Consider the following 13,825-nt stretch of genomic DNA (forward strand, 5'->3'; position numbering starts at 1 on the left):
TGTGGTCATTTGTTCTAGAAAGACATCATCCAATTCCTCAGTCTGACTTGGGGGTCTGTAGTAGACTCCCACAATAATGTCCTTGTTGTTTCCTTCCCCTTTAATTTTTATCCAGATGCTCTCCACCTGGCTTCCAGGATTGATGTCCTGGGTCTCTTCACTGGTGTAAATGTCCCTGATATATAAGGCTATTCCTCCTCCTTTCCTGTTTGGCCTGTTTCTCTTGAAAAGGTTATACTCCTCTATTTCCACATTCCAATCATGAGACTCATCCCACCAGGTTTCAGTGAGGCTATTATATCATATTTGCTTTTTTGATGTTACACTATATCTTCTGACCCACTTCTAGGATTGTAGCATAGTTGTTAAAATATGTCCAGGAAGGCGGGGGGTGGGTGGGTCATTTTCTACAGACTAATGACCAAAGATAAAACTGACTGGAACGGGGTTCATCCACAGCATAACTATAGGACAAAGGTATTATATGAGAGACTCATTCTACTGGTGAAATTGAATGAACAATCTAGGTTTTTGTCTTCTTCTGTGAAATGCTTTAACAGAGAACAAAAAATCTGACCTGTGTATTGAATGCCCCCAAAAGAGCAAGAGGCCTCATCCCTACTTGACTGGTTGTTCAGTCTTCACTGCTTCCAAGGTGACTAGGTGCAAAGGAAGAAGCTTCTCCCCAGCGAGGAAGGACTCTCAGTCCTTTTTTGCCAGGGTGGTGTGGGTATATCTGGCTTTCCACTTTTCTCCTCACTGACTCAGCCTGAAAGAGGCAGAGAACTCTTTCAAATAACTGACCCTGGATGCTCCTCTTCCTCCTTTGCTTTGTCTGCTATATCTTCTCTCAACCTGTCCGATGAAAGAAAGCAAAAAGAGCAGTGCAGCTCCCACCTGCCAACCAAGTGTTGGCAAAGCTCACAAAGTATACAGAGGGTCCGGAATGGAAAAAACTCTTTCTTGTTGCTGCTCCCCTGCCACCACATCTCTAACTCCTCATTCCTCTATTGTTGTAAAGGCTTCTGGTTCCTCTTTTCTTTCTTGCATGCCAATATTTTGATAAAACCCCCATGCTGCTCTCTTTTTCCTCACCCCCGCCACATCTTTCCCCTTCATTGCCCCTTGGATCTTTCCACTGCCCCCCAGGGGGGAGTGTACCGCCCACTTTGGGAATCACTGCTGTAGTGTCTGAGTTTCTGGACAGTTTGTAAATTCTTTTAAATTGTACTGATCTCAGTGAGCACCATTTATTCTCCCACTGAAACTTCACCATTGGGTGTCTTTCAGTCATTTCTAACTTATGGCAACTCTGTGATGATCCCATCATGTTTTCTTAGCAATATTTGTTCAGAGGGGTTTGCCTTTGCCTTTCTATGAGAGAATGTGGTCACCCAGTGGGTTTCCATCACTGTGTGAGGTTTCAAACCCTGGTTTCCAGAGTCATAGTCCAACACACAAACCACTACACCAAACAGGGCTCTCTCTCATTGGGATGAAACAGACAGGCTGAATAAAGCGGTTTCCACCTGCTTTGAAAGCAGGATGTTTAGATAACACACACTTCCAAAGCAGGTGGAAACTAGATTGAAGCCACACTCCAAGACTAAAAACCAGATCAAAAAGAAGGTGTGATAGTCTGACTCAAGGCAGAAAATGCGCGCCTTCAACCCTGCATATAAATGCCCTAACACCAGAGCAGTTCTGAAGGAGTAATTCATCCCAACCCTAACCCTAACGTTGCATATAAATACACTGATACAGGTGTACCTTAAAAAAAGGGCAGAGCTGCCATATCCAAGCAGTAAGGGTGGTAATGCAAAAAAAGTGGAAGTGTGACACCTCCAATGGATATATGGTAAGTACCACATACAGAAACCAGGCAATCCAGCGTGGGATGAAGGGTGGTGCAGGGAGCATATGGAGGGGGGCATGACTGTGCTTTGCCAGTGTTTTACTGGGCACACTGATGCTGCAATGCCAGCGGAGGATCACAGCTGTGACTGTGTGGCTGATCAAAGGGGTGACCATCCAATGGGATGGCATCTAGGCAGCAGGCAGTCACCAGTAGTGTATCTGTGCAATGCTGTTCATATATGATGGGGAGGCGACAAAAAAAATTACCCAGCAGCACAGCTTGACACCATGCCATATTATGCAGTTGGGCCGTGAAAATTTGGGCTGCCTTGGGAGCAGCCATTGCAGACAGCAGGGTTTCGACCCACTTCTGGAAAATGCAAATTCCAGCTGCTTTTTCCTGCCCATCTGTTCCAGGCCATTGAAAAATTGTGCAGATAAAAGTTTGGATATATTGTACCATGTATTTTTTACTATGTAGCCTTTAATTATTTATTTGAAAGAAAGAAGGCTGCAGGATTTTTATTACTGTGAAAATGGTGCTTTAGTGCAATGCTGGTGTTTTAGTTCTTCTGATGGAATATTCTGACCTCTGGAATATGAAATACAAACATATTTTTAACTAATGCTGTCGCTGGGCTTTCCTGCAGATGTGAATGAATGTGAAGCTGAACCCTGCAGGAATGGCGGCATTTGTACAGATCTTGTGGCCAACTATTCCTGTGAATGTCCAGGTGAATTTATGGGAAGGAACTGCCAATATAGTAAGTATGGTTTCTCTTACATGGATTTAAGCTCTAGTTGCAAAATAGCTATAACCTATTACAGATTAGTAAAAAGCAAAGTTATTTGAATTGAGATGGTATTCAAGATACGGTGTGTCATCCAGCCAGACCTTTGATTGATGCCTGTGACCTTAGGTAAATACTTTGATCAAGGGTGCTCTCATTCTAAATCTCTCACCATCTTGCAGCTAAGCCACAATAGAGATCAGATTATGTTTGCCATTCGGTTCTTCATTGTCCTTCCCATTTATTCCACCACACTTTTCAGTCCTCCTGGTTTCCATTTTAAGTAGGAGATTTGTTTATAGTCAACTCTAGAAATGGAATATATCCAGGTACCCTTGGCTTTTATTTCCTTTAATTCATTTGGATATTCCCCACTTTCTAGCAATTTATTTCAGTGTTGAAAGAAAATAAAAACATTTTGGGCAGAATTCTATTACAGACATACACACATGTCCCTTATGTGCAAGTGTCCTTTTTGGAGTGCGTGGCATTCCCTCCCTCCACAATGCTCAAAGCCACCATTCCTGACTTATTAAAAAGCTGCCGTACACATCTATCCCATGTGTCATGTGGCGAAGGCAGGCTCAGAATGGCTTCTGGCTATATCCCCATAGCCCAATGCACAATGATGACATCAGCCCTGACATTTGCAGGTGTTCTCTAAGGGGCCTCAGCACTTTTGTGATTGTTGTGCTTCTGACTATGGAGATTTAGCCAGATGCTTCTCTGATCCTGCCTCCTTTCTGCAAAGCATGTAGTGGCCATACATGGTGGCTTTAAGACTTTAGAGTAAGTTGGGAGGTGGTATATGGTTCAGTATAACATAGTTCCCTATGCAGATATTTATACTACACTGAGGGAATGTTGGATTGAAGCCATAAATATGTGCACTAATTAAAAGGGGAAAAAAGGTATTTGTGCTTGCCACGTGGGTTTGGGGGTGGCAATTATCCCCTGCAGTTGCCATCAGGGTGAGTATCTGCTTTTCTTCTGTAGTCTAATTTGGTTCTGTTGGCTAGCAGTTCTGGAAGCTGCAGTTCAACATCTGGAAAGTGGTGTGATTCTTATCACTAGTATACTGGGGGGGGGAACAGACTATTGTTCTTATGTAATGCTTATCCACACTTAATTCTTAGGCTATGTTGTGGTAAAAATATAGGGGACATATGATTTGACATTTTTTAAGTCTTTAATTCATATATTTATATCTCAGTTGTGTTCCAATAAGCTCAAGTTCACACACACAGTTCTCTCCATTGTTTTAGCATCACCTCTGGGACTGGCTGAGAGAGAATGGCATACCCAAGATCCCCCAACTTAAAAAGACTCAGCAGGACTTGAACATGTATCCCCCATCGAAGTCCCAGTCCAACAGTCCAGTCACTACATCATGCTAGGTCTTGAAGTCTTTGTAGATAAAGAACATTGAAATTCCATTTGAAACCTCCTAAGTATTTTCACTGAATTTTAACATTCATTTCAGAAGCAAAAAAATAAATTAGCTTTAGTAGAATTCATATTAAAATGTTAGTTTTTAGTCATACAACAACACTATTCTTGCAAACTCTAGCATAAACAAGAGTGGGTCCCTGCTGTCTTTCACAAGAGTTTACCATGTCATAACACCTAATTATGTAGTTACACCTTGTAATTACAAAGCCTAATTGCATCATTGCACATATTTACAATAATTATGTAATTGAAAGCTGTCACACTAATTATGTAAATCTATGATTACTGATTATACCTACCTCTGCTTAAACCAAGGCTTCCCCATAGTATTCTCAGAATTTTTTAAAATACTGCACTTACAGTTAGGAAAAAAAGTCTCAAATTCTATTCAGTTCTTGGTTGTGGTTAGATAGTAGTTGAGACATATTGTTTGTTTGCACTCTTGATTACTACTTCTTTCTTTTGCTTTGAAGTTAATTTTGAACATCTTCAAGCCAAGATATTTTTGAACTTCCCTGGAGATATTCTCCACACTTATCGTAGCTTATTCCCCAGAAGGTTTTTTATAACTGCTCATTACCTCCAGCCAATGACTCTTGGTCATGTTGTCTCTCTAGAGTTTAACTTATAAGTTCAGAGTCATGTAACAGCCCATTTAATGATTGCTTGAACTTTTTCCAGGGTCATGCTGTGGCAGTGAAGGAAAATGAAGCCATCCTCCTTGGGAGGAGCATGCTGCTGATGGCTCCAAGCCTGTTTCACCTTGCTCTGTGTGAGGACAGGGACTTAGGGACAAAGTGCTCTGAGAAAGTGCTGTTTTGTACCTATGCCACAGGAAAGGCAGTTGTTCAAGCCAGATTTTTTTGAGTATCTGGCTTCGTGGACTGAAGCCATTTATGGGAGAAATAGGCTGTTTGAAACAAGCAGACTTCCATTTTTGATGAAAACTTTTCTTTTCCTGATGAAGACACTTTCTTACTTCTTTGTCACAACACCTGCAGCCTTTTTCTCTTGCTGGTATAATGTTGCTGACATAGGAGTTTATCACACAGGCCGGGTCCCATGCAAAAATGGGATTTAAACTGGGAAAAAAACCACAAAAGCGGATTGATTTTCAGACAATGTCTGACATTAAACAGGACAGAAAGTGGAAAAAACACAGGTTGGTTTTCAGACAACATCAGGGTTAATGAGCATTAACATGACATTAACGCGGACAGAAAGTCGACAACATGCACTGCTTTTTTACTTTCTGAAAATTCTCAAAGTAAAAAGCGGCGTGTTTTGTCAACTTTCTGTCTAGGTTAGCTCATTAACCACAATGTGTCTGAAAAACAATCCGCTTTTGAGGGGTTTTTTTTTCCTGGGTTTTAAACCCCATTTCTGCACGGGATTTGAACACTTTGCCTCTGTGTGATTAACTCAATAGCTGATCAAAAGGATCCTGTCCTGAGGGCTTTACTGCACCAGCCCCCTATTCTTGCAGCCGTCACCATTAGTAAAAATAAATGGCAACATGCTACTTTTAGTATGCTTTCAGACTGGGGCTGCTGGCTCCATCACACTTTCTTCCTGACTTTCCTTTAACCCCTGCCTTATGAACTACCCAGCATGCCTTTCAATTATTTTTACCCACTTTTTGTCATGCAGTTCTGGAGATCTGCTACTCTGAGCTACTGCACGTCTAAGCTTTAAAAAACAGAGACAAAAAAACCAGGGAGCCAGACTGCTTGAGAATAGCAGGGGGATGAGGCAGGGAGAGGAGTGGACACTGACACTGCATGATCGCTAATCATGCAACTGCCCCAGCAGCAAAGTTTTGCAGCTGGGGGCTTGTACAGTTATGAAAAGGGATGGGATGGGGACAGACCAGCTAGGGGTTGGAGGCATCATCATGCAATACATATTGCCAAAGCTGCTTTTTTTTTCTGGTGTAATCACAGTTTAAAAGTTCCATACTTAATCTCCTAAGTATGCAAATTTTGCACATATAAAACCATCCCCCCATTGGATATGATCATGGTTTGGAGATAGTTTTGCCTTCTTGCATTGTGGGACTAAACAGCGTAGACAGTCTATTGTTGGCTTCTTAAATATTGCAGATATTTGTGTGGTGTGAAAAGGAAACAAATAAGGATTGTGGTGTTGGAAAGGGAAGTTTAGTCTCACACACACACACACACACACACATATACAGTGTTTTCTTAATGAATATCTGCTATGGTGGAGTCTGACATCCCATCAACACGTGTGGATCTATGTTGCACCAGCAATAGAAAACCCTCATGAAGAATGACAACACTGTGCAATGCATGGTCAGTGACTGGATGCCATTGGGCAATGCACAGTATGTAAATATAATGTGCAGTGTTGCTGCGAATCTGCTTCAGCTACTGTTAGCAGAATACATTTGTTGAGTTGTGGTGAATAATCCACCCATACATGCATGTTACAACTTACACACAAGCATGCCACTAACAGAATGCCAGCTATTGAATGCTTGTGTGCATCCTAACAAGGCAAATTAAATTCTGGAGCATGGTTTTTACTGCAAAAATGGTGCAGATGGGAAGCATTATATCAGCTATTCCCCAACTTGCATGCTACTAGAGATTTTGGACTGTACTTGCTATCATGTCAACCCAGCGTGGCCATGCTCAAGTATTCCTGTAACTTTAAGCTTGAACAGACCATGGAGTACAAAGAGATATTGTAAAACTCTGGCTGTATTGGCACTGCAGAAATAATCCAGTTTGACACCAATGTAGCTGCCATGGCTTAATGCTATGGAATCATGGGATTTGTAGTTTGTTCTGGCACTAGAGCATTCTGATAGAGAAGCCTAAATATCTCACAAAACTACAATTCCCAGAATTTCACAATATTGAGTCATGGCAGTTTTAATAGTGTCAAACTGGATTATCCCTGCAGTGTGGATGCAGCCTCTGTCAAGCACAATGAAGATATCTTACCTCTCTTATCTTCCAATCTCTAAATTTCAGCACCAGCTGTCTCCTTCCAATACAGCTGGTGTGGACAACAGGGGAGGAGACATGGAGGTGCTGGTGATAAGAACAGAGCTGTGTGTTCCTCCACTCTTCTTCGCTCCCCAAATCTCTTTCAGGCAGGCAGGCAGGCAGGCACTGTGTTGAGAGAGGGCTGATGTAGTTGAAATTTGGAGATTAGGAAGCAAAAAAGGATAGGAGCCTTTGCCCATCTTCCCAAAGTTTTATGGTACCTTCTTCCACTCCATTATCTGTTCTGGATTAAATTTATAGGAACCCTGTTCCCTGTTGAACTTGACAACCCTACTTGCAAAGAATATTTTTTTCAAATAATTGTTTTTTTTAAAAAAACCATCAAGCTTAACAAATGAGAAATTACACACACACACACACACACACACACACACACACATTTTTTCAAGACAGCGGTCTCAACTTGAGATTCCTCTGCCTTTTCCTGAGGCTTGGAGAAGGGTTTCCGGGTCTTGAGACTTAGGGCCAGAGCCTGAGACTTGGAACCTTCACAAGCAGGTGTACCAAATGCTGTCCTGTGTTTTCCCCTCCCTTGGGTTTCAGACAGACTATCATTGGATTCAGGGAGAGAATCCTTTTCTTGGCTCATCAGAATCACCAAGCTTGATCCATTCTAGAATGAAGCTGCCACCTCATTCATGCATGCACACAGGGAGAATTCTGTTTTTGAATCACTTCAGGGCCCCAACACGCAGTATGCTTTCAAAAAATCAAACCCACTTCCACAAAAAAAGCCCTCCAGATATGCAGCTTTGACTTTTGCCCATTTTGATTAATTGCAGACTTGATCAATATGTTCTCATTTCTAGGGCATCTGTCTCCATGACTCTGCCAGAGGTTGACCATAGAAGCACACTGTAGGTGTAGGATGTAGAGATGCTTAGAGAAAACATCTAGGAATTTGTAAGCCCTCCGGTACAATTCTGTGGTCAACTTCTACCAGATGTTGGCCATAGAGTTGCACTGGAAGACCTAGAGGTTCCTAGAGAAGTGTTCTCTCAGGTTTTTTATAAGGTGTTGTTTGTATTTATTTTTTATTTATTTCACTTTCATGGGGGTGCTGCACTCCTAACCTCAGTGAATGTAGAGAGTCCACTTTTCAAAACCATGTTCTAACTCTGATATTCCTCCTCCTTGTCAGAAGGCTCAGAAAAGGGAGTCCTAGCCCTGAGACACACCCTGGTTCTGTTAGCCATGATTATTCCTGAGATCTGGTATAACATCAACTATAAACAGGAACTCAGAATGAAGCACAGCCTAAGTGAGCAGTCTATATTTGCCTTTGTAGCAGCAGGAGAGGGTGGCAATATATTTGGAATTAAGTGGGTTGTAGATTTCAAGAGATTGATTGATCTTATTTTTGAATGCTCTCCCACCATTCCTATGAATATAAGGGAAGTACATTATAGAGACGTTTTCTATATCTTAATTCACTAAAGTTGTTCAGGTCTTCTATGGAAAGAAAGGAGGAAGAGGATGCTGACAACAACAGCAACAACACAGCAGTAGTGGAAACAATGAAGTAGAGTATTCGAAATTGTGATTGCATATCTACACTCTGAAATGGGATGGTCCTTTCTGCCATTTCCTCTCTAGCCTATTCTGCTGGATATTCAGATAATAGGACTCTAGAATAAAGCTTGCCATAGCAGATCTATTGATTCTAATATTTCAATAAGAATAATAACGTTGGATTATAGGATTTTATATTGTTCTATGAAAGATAAACATACTTAAGGTTATTTAGCAGATCTTGTTAGGCAGGATTAAAACTAATGATCCAATTCCCAAAGCTCTCTGCCAGCAAAAGTCTCACTACAGTGAGGTACTTCATAGCAGCAACACAAATTATGCTGTTTTCTACTATAATTATTCAGACAAGATATCATACAATCACCTTGTCTCTTTTAATATTCCTAATGTGGTAGGTGGATTTGATCTGAGGCTTTGTGTTCAAATTTAGACCTTTAGAACCTCTGAATCACTTATGTTAACACTTAACTACCAGAGTTCTCTGTTAAAATGTTAGTTTTATTGCAGCAATGGCTGGCAGCTTCCATGTCAGGAGGAGAGAATTCACTTTTTATTTAGAACGTTATAAAGAAGTTTTCAAAAAGAGAAGAAGAAGCTATTTAGCACCTTTAAATCCTTTAAATTTTGGACTAAAATGTGGAATGAATTCATTGCTCCACTGACATGGAAGCTAGCAGTTACATGCACCTACTGCATGCCTAGTAAACTGTTTTCCCCCCTTCTTCATCATCAGTATCATCTAAGCCTCTATTAAAAACAAAATTGGTTGTGGTTATATATCATAATTATAATCAGCCCTCATAAATTCAGTTACAAGATTATCAAAATTGTTTGTACAGATCCACAGCTGACAAAAGCCAGCATGGTGTAGTAGTTTGAGTATTGAAGTAGGACTCAAAGAGGCAAGGATTCAAATTCCTATTCATCCATGGATCATAATTACTCAGCCACTAAAACGTTTAGGAAGTGCCCATGTGTGAAAGCCTGGCATGCTTCCTACATGTCAGGGAACTGTCAGCGCCCCTCCAGCATCCCTGATACGAAAATCTCCAATGACACCTTCTCAGCATCCACCATTTATACACTTTCTCTAAATGTATAAGGGCTAGGGTCCCAAGTGTATCCCTCTTATAAGTTTAATATCTTAGGTAGCATGTTTGTCTATATGTATATGGTTTACATTTTGTATATCTCCAGTCTGCTGTAGAAAATGTGCCTGGAACAGGGCAGAAAGCCTCCTCCAGGCCCAGCTCCTCCTTCTCCCTCCCCCTCCAAGATGTTCTCTCCACCCCAGGGCTAGAGGGGGGTGAGGCTGAGGCTCCCTTTTCATCTCACCCCTCCTTTTGAAACAAATTAAAAACTGAATAGGTGCATTTTCAAAATAAAGCTTTGTACCTGTTAAAATGTATTTAAATTAGCACAGTTTAATTATGCTTTCCATGGTTCCTATAGCTCAGTGGTTCCCAACCTGTGGGTCGGGACCCCTATGGGGGTCGAATGACCCTTTCACAGGGGGTCACTTAAGACCACTGGAAAACACATATTTGCGTGTAGCAATGAAAATAATGTTATGGTTGGGGGTCACCACAACATGAGAAACTGTATTAAAGGGTCACGGCATTAGGAAGGTTGGGAACCACTGCTATAGCTCATTTTTACCATTTTACATTAGCATTACATTTTTGATTGTTTTCCAAAGATGTGCTATATTGCCAGCCTATACTTTGGAGTGCATCCAGCTAGTATATTTTAAACTGTGTTGGTAAATGTGTCTTGTCAGTGGTAGCAATGTTGTCACACAAGAAAGAAAATATCCTCCTTTTCCAATAAAGCAATGTTGTGAAGGCAAAAGAATATCCCTAGAACACACTAGAACATGCTAGTATGGCCTGCTGGTCAATGCTGGACTAGAAAGTGGAAATTAAAGCAAGCATACAAGCAGATGACTGCTGAAGACAAAAGCCTCAGTACATCAGTAGAGGTATAGTGTAGATCAAGGGATGTAATAGTATCATTCTATTTTGCATTGCTCAGGACTCATCTGGAATACTTCATCCAGTTCTGGGAACCACAATTTAAAAAGGTTGTTGACAAGCTAGAACATATCCAGCGGAAGGCAACCAAAATGGTGAAAGGTCTGGAAACTATGCCCTATGAGGAGCAACTTAGGGAGCTGGATATGTTTAAACTGGAGAAGAAAGGGTGAAGAGGTGATATAATAGCCCTGTTTAAAAATTCAAAGGGATGTTATGCTGAGGATGGTGCAAGCTTGTTTTCTGCTACTCCAGTGAATAGGATATGGAACAATGGATTCAAACCACAGGGGAAGAAATTCCACCTCAACATTAGGAAGAACACAGTCCCTCGGAGTGTGGTGGAGTCTCCATCTTTGGAAATGTTTAAACAGAGGCTGGATGGCCATGTGTTGGGGTCACTTTGATTGTGATTTCCTGGTTGGCAGGGGGTTGGACTGGATGGCCCTTGAAGTCTGTTCCAACTCTATGATTCTATGATTCTGTGACTTGGTTCTATGCAATAATACCCCTGACAAATTTCCCATCTGTAGGCAGATGGAAAATCTGAGGGGAGTTTTTAAAAAAAAAAAATACAAAATTTCAGCTGGGATCAACATTCTCAGATAAACAGATTTTATAATCGCCAGAGGAAGATATTTCTTTCCTACTCTTCCTCCTCCTCTCCAAGTTAGCTTCACATAATTGTTTAATTGTATTAGTGTTATCTTAATTTTCTCTGTGAGTATGCAGTGGAAATATGGGGTGGTTGCTAGGTCCAGAACTTCCCCTTTAATGAACAGAAGAAATAACATAGGCTGGGATCCAGCAGAAGTATGGATTAAGGAAGACCATTCTTGGCAATTTCTGCTTCCTCTTGTGGAAGACTGGGCTTTTCGGAAGGGTAGGGATCAAAGTTCCAAAGGCAAAGGAATATTTGCAGAATAAAAGTTGGGCCAGAAACCCATGGCTGCCAACTGCCTTAAATAGCTATCAGTAAAATAGATAGCCCCCTAAAATTGTTCCTATAGTCATAATCATATAATTTTATAGTGCCACAGTAATGAAACAGCTTGAATGGCATTCTGCTTCTGCCTGAAGGAAGAAGTATTCTTTCTTCCAATGCTTTTGTGAAATACAAACTTTTTTGATTTCTTGGCAGAGAAGAAGCTTTAATCTGTTGGCAAGGAAGGGCAACTAATGCTCCATATCATTTGTATTAGTTGTGGAAATAATCAGAAGTCAACAAACTACTGTGCAATCATACCAAGCGACCCATAATGATTGATCATAAGGCTGGTGCTCTCACTCTCCCAGTGCAAAGTGCTCTAAACAGCATCTGTGAGAGAACCAGAAAAGCTGTGATCTAAATTGCACATTGGGAAGTTTATGCATGAATCAGTATTAAATACTGCAGTACAGGAGGTCATCTATAATCCCACTGTCAGGCTTTGTATTCAGTGCTATTATTGTGCTATACTAAGCATAGCCAGAGTCATCTCATTGCACAAAATGAATACCAGGAGGAGAAGAGGACCACAGATGTCAAAAGCAGATTTGCCTTTCACATGCTTCCCATTTGAAATCTCTTTATGCTGAACTGCTGAGAGCTCTGCTAACAGGTTAAATTAAGGCAATGCATTCAGACTGTGGCATGATAATGACACAACAACAATTCTTCTTTTATTCTTATTTCAAAATGCTACATTCTTTTTGTACCTACTTGAGAAACATTCCAGACGCTATCAGTTGTGATTGATCATCAGTGTCAAATCTTACTCCACAAAGGATTTTAATATTAAATAGCAGATATGTTTATTTCTGAGAGATAATGTAGTAGTGATTAAAGTGTTGGACTTACAAAGACGCAGGTTCAAATCTCTTGCTCAGCTGTGGATGACCTTGGCCATCACCATCTTTTATCTTAATCTACTTCCCAGGATTGTTGGGAGCATCAGGATGAGTAGGTGACTGTGTATACCACCTGAAATTCTATAGAAGGGACACAGTCACACACATGTATTCAACATTTCCAAGTGGAACTGGCAGTGGAAACCTCACACATGTGAAAATTTTGGTTCCAGTCTAAGTCTAATAAACCACAGTTTGGTGTTACATCTGAACTAAAGACACTGAAGAACTTCATTTGCCCCACGTTTGTAAACAAACTGATTTGATTTGAACTTCTTGGACTAATATGTACATTGGTAGAAATTTAACCTCTTGATTCCACACTTTCCAGAATTTAGTAATGCCATTCTTGGCTCAAATCTTTCATACAAAAATGAATATATCATTTACAGTAATGTGTATATTGGATAAAATGGATACTAAATAGGTATATTAGGGCAAATAACATGGGGAAATCAATTAGTTTTTATGTATTTAAAAAAAGATTGCAGAATTATGTAGAAACTAGATGGGATGGATTTTTTTTAAACAAATTAAACTGAAAGTAACACAGATCTGATCTATTCGTAGTCGGTGCTGGGCAAATCAACTTTGCAAACCACTGTTTGAACTGAATTTGCAATTTTGTCCAGAAGCTGAACAGTCATTTATCTGTATTTCCTGAATTAAAGAGGAGTTTGAATTAGATGGCCTATAAATTCATGTCCAACTTAATAATTCTATTTTAGTTTGCAAACTACAGTTTTACTGAGCTTAGATATTACAGCAAACTTTGGTTTTCAGCACAACCAACAGATAATCAAAATGGGAATCAGGCTTGTTTTTATAGCTTTAAATTTTTTCTTAACTTATTGTCCTAACTTGTTTTTCAAGTAAGTTTTTACCAGGTGTTATCTGTAAACTGATAACACTCTGGTGAGTGATAAGGGAGAGGTGATAAGCAAATTATTTGAATAAATAAATAATAAATGATATTCAACCACAGTTTGACTGTGTGCCTAAACCAATCCATTAACTGTTTGACTTTGTCCTTCATTTTAATGTATTCATTTAATAAAAATTTTTGTTTAGCACAAGCACAGGCTCTGGGTTCTGATACTTGGCAAACATCGGGCTTGATCAGGATGTCTTGAAAACATGCATTCTTTTCTCTTTGCGAAAATGCATTGATAGAAACTTATTATAATTTTGACATATGGGGTAATTGCATGATTCATACATTTTATACACA

General features: G+C 40.2%; 1 protein-coding gene across 1 annotated transcript in view; it reads left to right on the forward strand.

The window, feature by feature from the left end:
• EDIL3 (EGF like repeats and discoidin domains 3) overlaps positions 1-13,825 on the forward strand; it is a 361,850-nt gene that overhangs the window by 222,978 nt on the left and 125,047 nt on the right. Inside the window, exon 5 of the mRNA XM_042449742.1 lies at positions 2,508-2,621. Within this exon, the coding sequence (XP_042305676.1) occupies positions 2,508-2,621 (114 nt within the window). The remainder of the gene's footprint in view (positions 1-2,507; positions 2,622-13,825) is intronic.

The sequence above is a fragment of the Sceloporus undulatus genome, chromosome 2, assembly GCF_019175285.1.
Source record: "Sceloporus undulatus isolate JIND9_A2432 ecotype Alabama chromosome 2, SceUnd_v1.1, whole genome shotgun sequence".
Classification (NCBI taxonomy): domain Eukaryota; kingdom Metazoa; phylum Chordata; class Lepidosauria; order Squamata; family Phrynosomatidae; genus Sceloporus; species Sceloporus undulatus.